This window comes from Nomia melanderi, chromosome 11 (assembly GCF_051020985.1).
Source record: "Nomia melanderi isolate GNS246 chromosome 11, iyNomMela1, whole genome shotgun sequence".
NCBI classification, from domain to species: Eukaryota; Metazoa; Arthropoda; class Insecta; order Hymenoptera; family Halictidae; genus Nomia; species Nomia melanderi.
The window spans coordinates 4,221,956-4,239,194 of NC_135009.1; the positions used below are offsets into that span (position 1 = coordinate 4,221,956).

Here is a 17,239-nt window from a genome sequence, read left to right on the forward strand (position 1 = left end):
ATTCTGTACCGTGAACTTGTTATTGCATGTACAATAAGTGCATTATATGTTTAGTTACATAGAAAATTTTGCAGCTGCATGTAATTTAATTATGTTATTCACGTTAGGACGATTATATATTACTCATGTGTACGTAATGTATAACTGGCTTAAGAAAAATTAACTTTTCAAGATACCTAGCGAATGTATCTTGTAGGAAATTCAATTTAATCCACTTAACACTAAAACTATCGGACGGATCAAATTGACCCATTTCAGAGTTCTTATTTTGCAAGTATGGGAAAATGAAAAACAAATAGAAATAACATTTCAAGCAAAGAGTAAATCACATTTTCACATCTCAATCATGATATACAACAGAAAAACGATATTTTCAGATAAGAAAAGTGTATTAAAACAAATTCTTCTTTACAAAAAGATACATAAGGATATCGAAATTGATTTTATAAAATTATACAATGTGATTTTGACAAGCATATTTCCTAAAAATCCATAGAGCAACAATTTAAGAAATATTTCATGAAGTTTTATGAGAAATAAAATATCATTTAATTTTTATTACAGCAGTTCTCTTATACGAGGAGACACCAAAATAATAATATGAATGAGTGAATTTACACAAAAATATAAATCAAAAGTACACGAAAAAATTTATTCATTTCAGATCAGGAGGCACGCGTATTCTTGGCTGATGCTCCTGAATATGGATGGTACAATCAAAAAATTCGGTTTGAAAATTTGTGAAGCACATCTGCATCTCATTAACTGCCGACATATGTTCAAAACTCGAGTTTCCTGAAAACAGGGTGCCAAATAGAAAATTTGATTCTACATTTCTAATTTATTTTTTAATGTAAAATAATACACTGTCAAGTATGTTGCATGTACTTATTATTGGTTAAGCGTTCGAAAATAATTATTTAGTCTTCATTATTTTAAAAATGAACTGACAGCCACGAAAAACGTCAGCATTTTATGTATCACTTTATTGTTTTGCAGCAAAGATAAAACAGATGAATTTTCAATTATTTGGTACCATAATTTTTACATTAACGTTAGTGAGTTGTCTTACGAATTACACTGGTCTACAAAATTTCACTTTTCTTTTGTTACAGAAGGTTTAATGGGTGATCTTAACAGTATTTCTCGTGTTGAATTCGAGTATGCAATCCGTTATTTTCCATTATTCATAGCTTTTGAGAAAATCGATTTTGGAAAAAGACTCAATTCTTCAACTTTGAACATTTGTTGTGTCTTAATTATGACAATTTTTCGAACTTTCCTTACATAATATTATTCTATGGACCTTCGTGAACACAATGATGTTAATTTTAATGACATTATAAACATTTGAATATGTTTAAGGTCACCCATTAAACCATCTATAACAAAAATCATGTTAATCAGTGTTATAATTGTTTTCAAGTAATTTGGAAACATCGATCATTGGTATCCACCGTGGCAGCCATGTTAAAATTTCAAACATTTTTTTATTAACATTAAAATTTATTTTATGTTAAAAATGTTTAATTATTAAGTTATTGGTAATAATTTTAATTATTCAATTTTCGATAAGTTTTTAATTAGCCTTAAAACTTCAAATGATACGCAATTGTATCGTACGATAAATATTTGAAACATGTTTCTATATCATTAGAAACGCATTTCTACGCATAAATTTTACTGATTTTCGGCGATTATGGAATTCCCGCAGCACTGCTTGGAGAAGTTTCGCCATTGTTTATAGCAACTGTATATCGGTGCTTTTTTCTCGGCTCCAAAATTAGAGGCAATGAAGTTTAGAGTCTACGTAGCAGGTGCAAGTAATGAATATTCCGGCGAGCAAGGAAACCTGTTCCGGCGTTCTATCGTATTCACTTAAAAACTAAATAATTTTACTTTTACTCAACCCATTGAAGACGGGTTACACGCCAGGTGTATAATTTATAACTTGTAGCCAAAAAGACCAATTACATACAAATAAAGTAAAAATTAAAGGTGTATAAAGATTGAAACTTATACAATTTTCAAGCTAAGAACTTAAGATGAATTGTGATAAGATAACAAAAATCTATCTAAATATAGAAATCTAATCTAAGAGCTAAAAAAAGTTCTACCTTTTTAGGACAGTCTTTTTAAAGGATCCTGGTCTAGAATATGTTAAACATCACGGTAAATCGTATTTAACGCCTTGACCTACAATATCGTGGCAAACACGCGACGAAAATTTTAAACTGAATTTTAGAAATCTAAGAATCTTATTGTTTTTAAATATAAATTAAATATTACTTTTCTATTACCATTCGTTAACCTTAGAGTAAACTTAGATGTAGAATAAGAACAAACATTTTTTCATTTCCTAATAAATTATTAACGATGAGATACATAGTTGTGTTAATTATAGTTACGAAATAAATCATAGAACAAGGGATTAATACGTTGACCACGAGAATTTTTAACGTTTCGTATAACGTTACTTATCGTATCATAACAGACGCAAATGATATTAGAATTAATTATTAACGATTTGGTATCATAACTCTTAACCATTTAACAGTAAGCATACCGACACTGTGCACACACCGATTTCTAAAGTAACCAATCGAATCACTGATTACAAAATAAAAGTAAACAAGTTACATGATCGATTTTTCTTAGCGGAAATATAAGTAGAAGGAAAGACGAAAATTGAAAAATTGATTAATCGGACAATATGGGAATTGGCGTAAAATTAAATGAACAAAATAACACAGAATTTAAAATGAAATTTTAAATTAATGTTCAAACCCGGTCATTTGACCAACCGCGATACGTTTAGTGCTAAGTTTTAAGCAGCGTGATCACGTTTGTCTACTACATTGCTTAAAAGTGATTAATTCGATAAAAGTGATTAATTTAGTGCATATCGATTCGTAGAACAAAATTAAGTTTATTTATTTTTTTTCTAATTATTTATTTTTGTTATTATCTGCTTAAAAGTGACAAAACTGAATGCTCGCTTTATTCAGAATTTTGTACGTAAAAACAGAAAAGTGTAATTTAGTTTCTGTGCTGAAACGAGAAATGCGCGAACGCACCGCTTATCACTTTTCGACCTAGTTATTATATGGCTACATTATTATTTAGTTACCTATGTAACTAAACATTTTGATTCCACTTCAGCTTTTTTCTTGTAATTGTTTTCAAGTACTTTGGAATAGTCATCGGTGACCACTATGGCAGTCAACGTGTTTAAATAAATCACATTCGTAAAACTTCGTATAGGAAAAAGTTTATACGTCATTTTCGATTTATTTTCTAGTGCAAAATCTTTAACAGCTCTTCGATTTGTACACCCCGCATAATTTTTCTCTTCCAACGCCCTGAACAATTCCTCTTTCGCGATATTCTGCATAATCCTTTTCCAACAACCTACACTGAAACGAATGGAGTCTTTGATCCTACGTCTAGTAACCTGAATGGAGTTTTAACGCGAACACGAACTGTTTTCCTATATACAATACAGTCCTCGATATGAACTGTGTATATACCTACACAGCACTGTATTCAAGCAGCTAAACATTCCGAAACAATTGTCTTTGTACCCAACAATGAGTTCGTTGGACCTAATTCCACGTTGATTGTATACTGAGATGTGACATAAAATCGGTTATATTGAATACCCTTTTTTTTATTTTGTACGAAAATACAGAATTGCATTGCTGCTCGTGTAATGAATCATACGATTTCCATTATTATTTATGACATTTCCTCACTTTAAACTACCCATTGGCAACGAGCCACAATTAAATCCTTAGAATTACAATTAAAGTTCGAATTACAATTCTTAGAATGAAATTATGTTCGTACTTGCAATTGCATTTATTCATTTCTATTTATTTGTTACTAAAAATTGTTATAAGCAATAAAATTGTTACACTTTGTTATCATCATTATACTATGAATTTTTATACAGTTACTATAATGTATATCAGATATGAATAAAAGAAGCTTGAAAAAATGACGAATAATAACTTATAGACGAATTCAATAATGTCCCTGTGTCAATATTGACGTCTTAAGATTATAGAAGGAAACAGTAAACTTGTTTAACTGCAAACGTAAATTACACTAAAAAAGTGTATTTCACTTGTATCTTTAAAGATCCATAATTTACTTATTAATATTAAAATCGAGACAAGTGTAGAATGTTTTTCAGTACAGAAAAGGACGCAGTGTTTAAAAAAGGTCATCTGTTCAGTCACAGTGACTTCGCATTAATGCACCCCATGATCGATAACATGGTTCCACATGTTTAGTTTGTAAAGTTAATACTACGACGTAGTACTAATAATGCGACGTTTGATACAATCTCCGCGAAAGTGAAAAGAAAGTACTTTTGATGGATTGCTGGACCTCTCCTCGTACGTTTTATCTTGAAAGAGGAAGCCAAATAGAAAAATATTTATCACGCACGCTTTTCTCTGTTTCCTTTGTTCATTTATTTTACAATTTTAATATTCTATAATACCATGTGATTCATTATTATGGTGACAATTTTTACCGTCGTCTTATCCTTGGGTCGTTTCTTCGATGCTCGTTTGTCACTGCTGCAATTCTGCGCGTTTCTACTTCACATTAACACTAGAACTACCGAGCGGTTAATATGATTGATATGTAATCTCTATAAAAATTATAACAATAGATTATTTTCGGTTTCTTCGGATATTCAATATAGTATTCAAGTAAACCTATTTATTTTCAAGATCATTTCGAATATTCAATGCTTTTAAGATATCAATAATTGAGAAACAAAGAAATTGAAACCAGTCGTTTTGACTTTTATAAGAGTTCTAGTGTTAATTTGTAGCCATGGTCGGGCGTGATTGATCTTTGCTGGCGGACCGTGAGTTAATCGTTACTCATGGCTTGATCGTTTTGTTATTGTTTGATAGCGCAGAGGACTCACGCGAAACATTTCCTCTTTGATACATGCCGGCTTCATGCGCTGGTAGTTAGATATGGTACTCGGACAAGTGTTTGATAAGCAACTTCCTTTAGATCAGCAAACTTTTATATTGAACAAGTGAAAATATTCGTAAAAGTTTCAGTTGAAAATATTGTCGTCATCTCATAAATAATGCGGTTCTTTATATAACGTTCAAAATTTTAAAACCTCACGAATTCTAGAAATTTCCATATAAAACGTGCTTCATAATATTTTAAAAATATAAAGCTATTAAAATAGTTTCGTTGAAAATATTCTAACTTCCTTAAGTCGTCGAATTTTTGCAACGACATTGCTTCGCGATACTTTTATATTATCATTCTACATACATTTATTACAAAATTGAAGTTATAAATGTCTCAGACAGTTAAACGGCCTTAATTGATATTTTTATCTAAAACCACAAAAAGTTTATTCAAATCAATTATCTATAAGAATTTTTGAATTTAATCTCTTCGGTACGCTGTATGTCTGCTGTGTAGTGTTATTGATGGCTCTGATGCGGTATACTTTCGTGCACCGTACACCTGACCCTTGATTTACGCGAAAATCCGTTCCACGTGAATTTGTTTTACGCGATTTAAAATCGCGTAAATAAAGTCTGTCAGTACAAAAGGAAAAATATTAAAACTAAAAGCTAGTACATATAAGTATTAAAAATACATATTTGTTTCAAAAAAATTATTTTAGAAAATATTTTATTTATTTCAAATAGATTAACAAACAAAAATAATGAAATATTAAAAGTACATAAGGAAAAGTAGAGTCGGTCGCACGCTCCCCCTCAGTCCTTGCACGAAAACTTCCAGGAAAATAAATTTTTTGGCTGCGTAAATTAAGGACGCGCGTAAAAGCTACTGTGTAAATAGTGTTCTAACATGTAAATATGAAATATGTATTAAGATAAGAGAATTTTATAAATCAAGTTTGTAATTCCTGATTCAGGAATATATACGTTCTGTATAAATCAGGGCAGAATTATTCTGGACCTTCTGCATTTATGACACACTAAAAAATTTAATTACACGTATAAGAATTTACCATTAAAAGATACATAATTTTTACTTCTGCATGGAAAAAAATCGATTGTCTTTATTAAATTTATTATCAATCCTAATAGTTTGTAATAATATTAATGTGTAGTGAAAACATATTTTATATCGTATTAATTAAAAAGACAGTTCCTGAGGTCGTATTGCAGGATTGTCCAAAATTAATAATAAATTTATAAAATAATCGATAAAATAATTTATAAAATAATCAAAGGTAAAGTGTATGCCTTTTAACAGTATTTTTATAGAAAAGTATCCTTTGACACCTTCTAAAATTTTAAGATAAAATTATTTTCTAAGTATACATTCAGAGGGATCATGAATTAATGTTATTAATAATTATTAGAGTTAAATTAAGAGTTCTTAATAATTATAATTAAACTAAGGATGCTTAATTATTAGAATGAATTTTATAATCATTATAATAAAAGTTGAAAAATCGATGGAGAAAAAGTTAAACATAGAAAATAATTTCACAATTGTAAGGGATGTTTTTCGACACCTTCGGTGAAAATAGTGTTAAATACAATATTAAGAATACTTCCAATTTATTTCCACTGAAATAAAGAAAAATTTAAGAAGCTCATTCGAAAACAATTGTTTTATTTATATAACAATGTCTTAAAAGTGTTAAATATTCGAAATGATTTGAAAAATAAATAGTTTCACTTGAATAGTGTAATCAATATATGAAGAAATTGAAAAATATTGTTACAATCTTTATAATTACGATCTCTTAATTCAAAGAATTAAATTAAATTAAATATTAATCATCTTAAATGTTCGGTAGTTCTATCGTTAAAACTTATGTTTAACTATTTTTTGTTGTTTTAGATTATCTGAATTTAAGTAACGAGACTTGGCGCAAGATATAATCCAAACCTAATCCAAAGCAAGTTAATCCTCACGCACATTCGACGATCTAGCTCTCATGAATGTTCGCACGCGGATCTGTAGATTTATTGCTTCTCCATCCCTTTGAGATTTCCTGGGATCTCATCACTTCTTCGTTTGCTACCTATCTTTTCCATTTTTCATTTACCTTCGTTCTTTTTCTCTTATTTCGAAGCTCACGCAAACTTTCGCGAACGATCCGTCATCAGCTCTCAGTCTTCAATACTCCACACTACTTCGTGTATACATAGACGCGCAGAAAAAAACACCTTATTATACAGGCTGTCAGTACAAATTTCGTCATGTTTTACACGTAAAAATCGTACGAAAATTTCATGTGACAAGTAATCCATAAATCCGCGAAAGAAACCTAACACGAGAAATAAGTTCTGTCCACATCTTTTGCATTTTAACCCATTGTATTATGATATCGTGTTAGACTTGTGGCGGATTTCAAATGGAATTTATTAACAGATTGTTGACCGGAAATTTATTCGGAACCTATCACATGTTACTCATTATTATTCCATAATTAAATATGAAAATGAAACAACCTAAATAAACTTCAGTATACTTTATTTATACATAATGAATTGAAATGAAATTTTGAAAACATGAGTCAACTCGTGACCCGTCAATAATGTGTTAACAATTAATTGACCGGTTGTTAAGAGGATTGTCGTTGACGGCCAGTGACATTTTGTAAATTTGCAGAAAAAAGAGGTGAACTGTGAATACTGCTAGCATATGATCCTTTCCAGAGAAAAATATAAAATTACAGATCCGAGAAAGCAAATACTACGTTCATCAATTATATTCATGAAAGTTTCAATAATTTATATTTTTCTATAAAATAATTTCCATCGCGATTAATATCGACACTCTTACAGAGATTACAATAGTATCTCTTTAAACAAAAGGCGCAATATTTTCCCGTAAATAGATTCTTTGAATTGCCTTGTGTAGAAAATTGCACAAAAAAAGTTAACGAGAACTTAATAGCCTTGCGCGATTATCGTTAGTTTAGCAAGAAAAGGAAAGAAAGTGAAAACGAAGAGTGATTAAAATAAATGATACTTTACTGGGTTTACTGCGATGCGTCTTCCGCGGCACGGCCGCCGGCAGCGCCAAAGCTATCAGGATGATAATCCACAGCCACCTCATAATTTCCGATTACGACCTGCAACATAGTAACGAACATGTTATTCCATAAAGCTGATAAACGCCTGGGCACGATTTAAAACTTGCATGAAGTCGCGTAATCTTGATGGATAGAGAAATAAGTCATCTTTGAGAATAATGAAAAATACCCAAAGTTATATTGCATTATATAATGCAAATGAGAGTACTTACCTATTATACGGACTATCCTCGTTTTTAACTTGTATTTTTTAACTGTGGAATTTATTTTCGAAAATCAAATAAAGTGTATATTTATCAAACGCAGGGCACATGAATCTATAATCTATACTAATGAAAAACTAAAGTAAAATGAAGAAGAATTACATGTATACCTGAAAAAATAAAGAATTCGTAGTTTTGAAAGAATTAGTATCATTTTGACTATAAAAGTGACATGTATACTCGTCGAATGCAATGAACTCGTTAAGAAATAAAATAAAAATAATAAAATATTAACACGTTGACCGCCACGAGAATTTAGAGCAGCTCATATAATATTACTTGTCGTATCATAACAAAGACAAATGGTGTTAGAATTAGTTATTGCTGGTTTGGTATAATAATTCTAAAGTTATATTATTATATAGTTACTAAACATTTTAATTCGTCATCGGTTTTCTTCTTGTAAGTGTTTTTCAAGTAGTTTGGACACTCTGGTCATCGATGACCACCGTGGCGATCAACATGTTCACCAGTTAACTGCGTTTGACGAGTATACGCGTCATCTTAAAGCTTGAAACGATACTAATTCTTTCAACGATGAATTCTGTATTTTTTCAGATAAACACGTAATTCTTCTTTGTTTTGCTTTGGTTTTTCATTCAAATACACCCTAGGGGCATTCGTACTGCGTTTGAAGAATGCACACCTTACTTTTTATTCTAATATGCGCAAGACGAGAGACTTTACAAACTAAATCCCACACTTAGCAAGTTAACCCCTGAATCTACGATATTATGTCAGACTCGTGACGAAAATTTCAATTGAATTTGAAAAATCTAAGTACTATTGATGCTTTATAAATATAAATTAAATATTACTTTTCTATTATCAATTGTTAACCTTCGGAGTGAACGTAGACGTAGAATAAGAACAAATATTTTTTATTTCCTAATAAATTATTAACGATGAGATACATAGTTGCATTGATCATAGTTAAGAAAGAAGTCATAGAGCAATGGATTAAATAAATACTATCTAAAACTTAACCCAAATGACTAACCAGTGTAATCTTTAGTTAGGAAATAAAGGTGGTCCGCGTAATATGTAAGTACCCAAATGAGTAGTTGTTCAACTGCTTATGTTGTGGAATTAATGATTCATAGAATCTTGACAGATTTCACGTTTGTGGTGATTTTAAGTATAAATGCGTTTTTCTCAACACATTCGCGAATGGGAATGCTATACCATTTATTTTCAGTGTGATGCAAAATTGTATGAATAATATAACATGCAAATTTATAAGTCACATTATCATGCATTTAAACTATATAGCCATAATTTTTTGAAATTATTACGCACTTTAATTTTCGGAGTACTGCATCTGTATTTTTTCTATTTTTGTAGCTCATTTAAATTTTTACTGTCTGCGAGCGTGTTTAAAATTATATAAGTTTCTATTAAATAGATATAATATATAAGATTTACATATTTATAAAACACAACACATAAAATTATGCATTTAGATTTATGCACTTTGTATATTTTATTTGATTAATTTATTATTTGATTTATAAATCTTGTTATCGCATAAAGAATATAAAATTTCATATTGGAACATTTCAACTTTCATCCATAAAGTTGCCAATCTCTTAAAAAGAAATGTCCGAAAAAATTGATCGTTTCAATGTAATATTAAAACTCCCGAGATAATAAATGAATAAACTGTTTCTCGATGAATCAATATTTAATATATTTTAGGGAATTAATTTGTACTTTACTTTTTGAGGAAACCTGTGTACACTGAAGTGAAAACTGTAAATTAGTATATCGCATGACTTTAGAATCAATTCCAGTAATTGTAATACACCACTCATGCTTTTATCTAAAACAAGTTAATCATTATTTCCGAAGCTACATTTGAACAAACTGGATAAGTTACAGGTGATTTAGCAAATCATTGTGAGTAGAAATGAAAAAGGAATTCCAAAAGAATGTTACTCTTTAGACGCTTCCAAATGCGGTCACGAGTTTATCCTTCACCAACCAAAAAATACTAACGAACACAATAACGCAAAAAATCCTAAAATAACGTTCCAAGCAAAAACTTCAAATTCCGTCCACGATGAGCACAACTCTTTAAAAATCTTGCACACGAAAAGAGAGAAAGGAAGACACAAATGAAAGTAACATGATCAAAACGATTTGAACGATTTCTCGGATGAAACAATTTCATTCGTTTAACAGAATCGATGAGCGTCAAATGAATCGCAATCACCCATCGCAATGGTTCGATTTGCAGTGTTTTGTTTTATTTAACTAGAAAAAATCTGCCCTCATTTCAACGAGTGAAATCCGGTCGAGGAAATTTCGAGTTGCGAATTTAAATTTAACGCGAGGCTCACGATCACGCTGCTATAGCTCGCGAAGCACTTTCAAAGCATACACCTGCGTTTTTCTGCTGCAGTAGTATTGTATACACTTCAGTGCATCTAATATGGTTTAAAATTTTTAAATATATTGATTGGTTACTGACATATGGTCTGTCAAAGTTGATGAAATTTCAAGGCTCTTAACTTCTTGACTTATAATAACATGTAAGGCTCGTAGTGAAACTTTCAAATAGAATTTAATAAGCATAAATATTAATCCGCTTTATAAATGCAAATTAAATATTATTCTTCTGTTATGAATTATTATATTTTAGAGCAAACATACACATAGAATATGCCCAGAATTTTTCTTTCCTTTTAATAAATTATTAATAGTAAAGTAGTAGTACCAATCATAGCTGAGAAATAAATCATGGGGCAAGGGATTAATATCACGAAAATTAGAGTCCTTTCAATGTGCCAGGGAAAATGTTTCTTAACAAATTTCTTATTTAAAACACTTGACTATTAAAATAGATCATATAAGCATATATCAGCCATACAGATAAAATAAATAAATTATCCTGGATAAAAAGATGGTTGTGGTGTTTGATTTTCTTGAACGTTTTTTTGAATCTATCTCTATTACCAGCAATTTCATGTTCGCGACAGTAAAGTTTATTTTTCGAGTCATTTCCATTTTTGTATAATAACTTTAGATTTTTCGTTTCATCCGTCTTAAGGATTAGCCATGTCATAAACCCGGAATTTCCGAAGGGTCGACTGAAACACGTGCGTAACAGTCCTTATAGTCAACAGTCGACCTGGAGGAAATTTCCGTGTCATCGTCGAACCTTGGAGAAATCCCCCAAGCATCGACATTGCCACCACCGTTGTGAAGAAAGGGGCTGGCTAAGAGGTATTCCAAAACTTCGAATTTTTAAATGTGCGCTGATTGGAAAATCGGAAAACTCAATCAGCACACTTGGAACGACCTCACATCATTACAACAGAATCCAGTCATTCATACGACAAGTTCAACCGAGTCAATCACACGAAACTCATCACAAGTCCATCGTTCGGGACAATACAAGTTTAACCGAGTCAATCATATGAGACTCACAATCGTAAGCTCATAATAATCACGAGTCCATCGTTCGGAACAACGAGAATACTCCTCTAAGTTTTGGGAACTACAATCGAAATAACTAGTCCATCAGTCGGAATTTAACGCTATCGATTAAATTGTCCAAGATTAATTTGTCAAGAAAGGTTACTTCGGGATTTACGACCCTCAACAGAATCAAAATTCGCGCAGTAAATCGCGACACAAACGAACACAATTCGTTTCATAAGTCATGTTTTAATAAAGCGGAAGAAAAACCAACGTGGATGTCACTGAGTGTCACTCTAGGACATGTTTCCTGATATCAAGTAACATGTTTAGTATGATGTACCGATGAAAAAATTTGCACAAATTTGCACAAATATATATATAGTGTGTCGCATTAAATCATATTAACGATATCTCTGACATTAGTAAGGTTAATATATTTGTAAAAATGGAATGTAAAATAAGGGAATTTTTCTAAACCATTGATACAATCTTACTTAACAGTATTTTCGAAATTATAATTTGACAAAACTTCAGTTTAGAGTGGTCGATGCAATAATTCTTTTAAATGTAAAAAGTCACTGCAAAAACGTTTCGAAATTACCACCATTCTACTAAATTCGATGTTTTAACCAGTTAACTGTGGAATTTAGTTTCAAAAATCTCTCATTATGCGCGCCATAAAATCAAGCAACAAAGTGTATACTCATTAAACGCCGGGCGAATGCATCTATAATATATTTTAACGAAAAACTAAAGCAAAACGAAGAAAAATTACACATGTATCTGAAAAAATTATTACCATTTTGCGTTTTCAGATGACATGTATATTCGCCGAACGCAGTTATCTGGTTAATGGCATCAATTTTGTGAAAAGTTAAAAAACAATAAATATTTACAAAAATTTATTTTAAAATTATTTTCTGAATACCGCCATTTTATATTTAAAATTTTTCATAAAATATTCAGATTTAACAACTCCAAAAGTATGAATATAACAATTTTTACAAAAATCCTATGAAATTATGAATATTGGCCAGCTTTTCGTCGGAAGGCATCACTGTGCAGCGTGAACGATATTTCCCGTGTCCAACAAGATGTGAGATTTTCGTTGGAAGAAGAGAGATAGCACGCGTTTCGTGTTTCGTCCCGTGATGGTGCCCCGGGAAAATTTTTTATCCACGTCGAAATCGGTGTACCGGCAGTCCATCCGGAGCTTTTGTTATCGGATAGGTCAACGCGCAGAGTCTACAGTATATCTGGCTCCGGCTAGCCTAAAATGTTTGCGTACCAGCCTGCGGGAGATCCATGACCTCATAAACAAGATCTTCGCGTTTTCAAAGGGGAACGAAATGTCAAGAAGCCACTCATTTCCACGGATCGTATAGCGATGCCCGCTTAAATTTCACAAAACTCAAGAACCAATAGTGAAATTCCCGCGGACAGAATACCGTTTGTGTCGAGCTCATTCGAATCAATTAATTTTTTTTGCGCAATCTCTGTATATTGCACGATATGCCGTCTATTAAACCTGAAAGACCATCCACTGGTCTAGGAACGAAAAATAGTTCTACTGATGTTCAAAAGTCTTTATTCTGTGATACTGTTCCTCTGGTGATCTTATTGTTCACTTCGTCTGTAAAACTGTCACTTGATGATTACGTCTAGATTGTTGATATTTCGCTGCTTATGCCAGATTGCCCTAAAAATTCTCTATACAAAACTACAAAGCAATTAAAATGACTTATTTCTAATTTTTTATAAAAATTATAACAATACGTTTCTTAATATTTGGAGAGTCTAGCCTTGTATCTGTACAAATACAAACATTCAATTTAAAGTCTCCCGCAAAAACGCCTTCATAATTGAAATACTTATAAAATAAAAATTCTGAAGTGGGTCAATTTAACCCGTCCGGTAGTTTCAGTTTTAAGTTGGTCCTGAAGTTTCGAAATTTCCTCTTTCATTATAGATATTTTGAGGTCTCAGTCTATCATCTATTTTTAAGTAACAATAGAATTGTAGCTGAAAAATATCGAGGAGCATATATTTCTAGAATTTTACTTTCTAATGAACTGCTTCTTTACGTATTCAAACGTTAGAAAGTCTTAATAAAATATACTCGTCCGCTGTAAAAAGTTCTCTACACGAGATACGTATCTTGAAAAAAGTGAAGCGACTTTGAGCACACCAGGAAGAGAAAAAATGAAAGTGGGACTTCGACCGACGAAGTGCACTCAAGCGTCACTGATCCCCAATGTTAAATATACCGCTTTTTTAAACACTTTTTATAGTACGGTATCACAAACTAAAACGGAAAACAAACAGACACTTAAAACAAAATAATTGTAAATTCTAAAGAAATAACATTTCCAAATTTCTTAATGAAGCAAAGAAATTACTTTCCTAAATTTCTTAATAAATTGAAGAAATTATGTAGTTTCCTAAATTTCTTAATAAAGTAAAGAAATTAATTTCATAAATCCCATTAAACAAATATAATTCCTGAAGAAATTCATTTCGTTCTCTCAAACAATTTCATAATAAAATCAAACAAGCCGTACGTTCCATGCAAACGTAAAAATTCACAATCCTAAAATCAGCAGTTAAAAATTGAGGAAACAAATTCAAAGTAAAATGCGTGCGAGTTTCTTAAAAATCTGAACAACTTTGACATATTTATAAATGTTCAGAATCACAGTATTTAAATCTCGCCAAGCCAATCGATTGTATTGTAAACGTGCAAATAATAAATATGTTTCCGTATCGATGAATACATGAAACATCTTTGAAAAATATATCGAATAAATGGGAACAATGTTCTGTATTGACTACCGCAAAAGCGGATTTAAAAACGATTGCAAGGTTTTCCTTGTATTATTTAACAATAATTTTACTAGTCGACATGAGCTTCGTCATTCTTTATCACGCTGTATTGTTTATTTCTTTCTAATCCGTTTCACACTCTATATATAAGCCGCTCATTGATCAAATCTATTAACTTCACTTTTTTAATTTTTTAAGTCCTTATTGTCAAAACGTTTCATTGGCTTATAACTTTTCAGATTTAAAATAAATTTCGTTCTTATCGAGTGTGGTACAATGCAAGAACAAATATTCTTTTGACCATGCGAAGCTTGCAATAATAATAAAAGTTACTTCGAATTTATACTATTTTATAGATTTTACATATTCTTTAAACTAAATCTTCACTTGCAATAATGAACTAAAATACGTTCTACAATGATTATTTGATTTTCTGTTTAACAGGAAATTTTCAAAATCTGCGTATACCTATTGCATTACTTTTCTCTAGTTTTTGTTTTATGAAATTAACCGATTTCGTTAATGAGTGGCTCATATACAGTAAACATTTGATAATTGCCACATCGAGGTTCATGATTGCAACATCGTCATCCCCACCACATTCCCAGCAGATATCATTTAACATACCATAACGTTCGATAAATCGTCTTCTAATTTCCAAGATTGAAATAAACGAATATCAATTTTTCCGAAAATGATAGAGCAAACTATACAGTAAATTTTCATAAAGCTAGTGTCAATAAACTGTTTTCATTAACCAAAATTCTGCAAGGCTACAGTGAACATTGGATACTTGCAGCTTGCAGGACCTCTTCATAATTGTAACATCGTCCCTACCATATCTCCACCAAGTTCCTTTTAATAACCGGTCACGGTTGAAGGGTGTAACATGGTCCGACTATTGTCGAACTCGACAATTTTAACGTCTCTTTTTTTCCTATTCGCAGTCCTTTTCTATATCCGAAACTTCAATCGCTTATTACACGAGTAATTCTGACTGTAATTCTATCGTGTTTGGTGTCATTTTAATCAGAAAAGCATAACAAACATAATGGTGAAAGCTACATTCATCAAAAATCAAAAATAAAAAAGTTTGATTTTTGAGTGAAAGGTCTCAAGCTTAATGCGAGTCTTCAATGTTGCCGAACGCTTCGACTCTCTCTTTCTTTTTCCTTCACTCGCGTTGTTCTTTTCTATGTCCACCATGCTTGAATCTTTGTTTTTTGGTATCGAATCGATTCTACCTTTTTATAATTGCAACATTCAGGTCCCTATGGGTGTTACAATTATCCAGTGTTCACTGTATGTACAAATGAAAAAAGAACTGAAATCTTTAACTTCTACAAACTCATTCTGTCTTTTTACTAGTAGTACATATAACTTGTACGCGAATCTACACGACAAAGTAGATAAAAGAATGATAAATATGAGAGATAGTAATACAGCTTTCAGTTTAAATTCCCATTTTCCCAAAATCGAGTTCGAAAGTCTGTTGATTACGTGTGCATTGGTATCTACGAATAGTAGAAAGTGTGAATTTTATTCAGTTGTAAGCAACGAATTTTCAAATTCGACTTTCTCGAAAATAAAACCTCAAATGAAACAATTGCATTTATTTGACTATACTTTCTCCATTTATTTTTGTATACGGCATACAAATTCTTACATGTTTATGCCACTTGTTCTGATATTCCTTGCAAACTAACATAAGATTCTAATTTTTTTTTATTAAGAGAATCAAATATGAAAGGGAATATAAATTATAGTAAAATGGATAATAATAGGGATCTCTATGTATAATATAATAAAATATAGTAGTATATAATGATTATAGTATAGTGGTGGTTTACTATTAGATATATTTGAAAATGTGGATCTTCAGTAAAAAGAGAATTAGGAAAACAACAATATATTTAATAAGATAAAGAAAACAATACGGACAACTCGTAAAAATACAACACACGACTCTCGCACCAAAAATGTTCTTCTCCGCTGTCGCTCACCAAAATGTCCTATGCACGCATTTCCACTCGCTTTTATCACACACCCCCATTCGCTCTGTCTTTCTCACCCTTGCACCCTTCTCACTCGCATCTTTCGTCCATAGTCAAAATTCACGCAGTCACGTACACGCTTTTCTCACGGTTCAGTCGCTCAGTTCCAGACAGTCTTCCTCGCATTCTTTCAGCCACTCGAGATTGTCTAAACGCAGTCACACTATTTTCCAAACATCCTGGCGCCGGTCCGTCGCAATACGACCTGGTCGCCCTCACGCACGCACAACAAACCATTCATCCTACAATGAATATTCTCGATACTACAATAGTTGAGTAATACAGTGATAACATTCTTCTATTATATATAAAACTGTAATAAAAGAAGAGAAATATGAAGAGATTACAAAAATAAGGACGAGTTTTACTGCCAAACACATAAAAGTGATATCGATCACCAAGAATTTTCTAATCATGCATAATGACTATCACAATTGATTTTAAAAACTGTAAAGAAACAATAATTCCAAAGAGAGTAGACTCCCTAGTGAAGTACCCATAAAAATTGCGAACCTGTTCAATACTGTTCGAGTCCGTTTAAAAGTGTTTTCATTTCTCAAAGTACTCATAAAATGTTCGAAACTATCTCATTTATACGA

The 17,239-nt window shown here is 31.4% G+C and overlaps 1 protein-coding gene across 5 annotated transcripts in view; it reads right to left on the reverse strand.

Moving 5' to 3' along the window:
• The window catches only part of LOC116435180 (cysteine-rich secretory protein 2), a 218,779-nt gene that overhangs the window by 65,390 nt on the left and 136,150 nt on the right, over positions 1-17,239 (reverse strand). For all 5 annotated transcript variants that reach the window (XR_004236705.2, XM_031994486.2, XM_031994485.2 and 2 more), the window contains one exon: positions 8,016-8,113. Coding sequence is in view for 4 of the 5 variants with exons in the window: in XM_031994486.2 (XP_031850346.1) it covers positions 8,016-8,097 (82 nt within the window). In the remaining variant the exon portion in view is untranslated. The remainder of the gene's footprint in view (positions 1-8,015; positions 8,114-17,239) is intronic.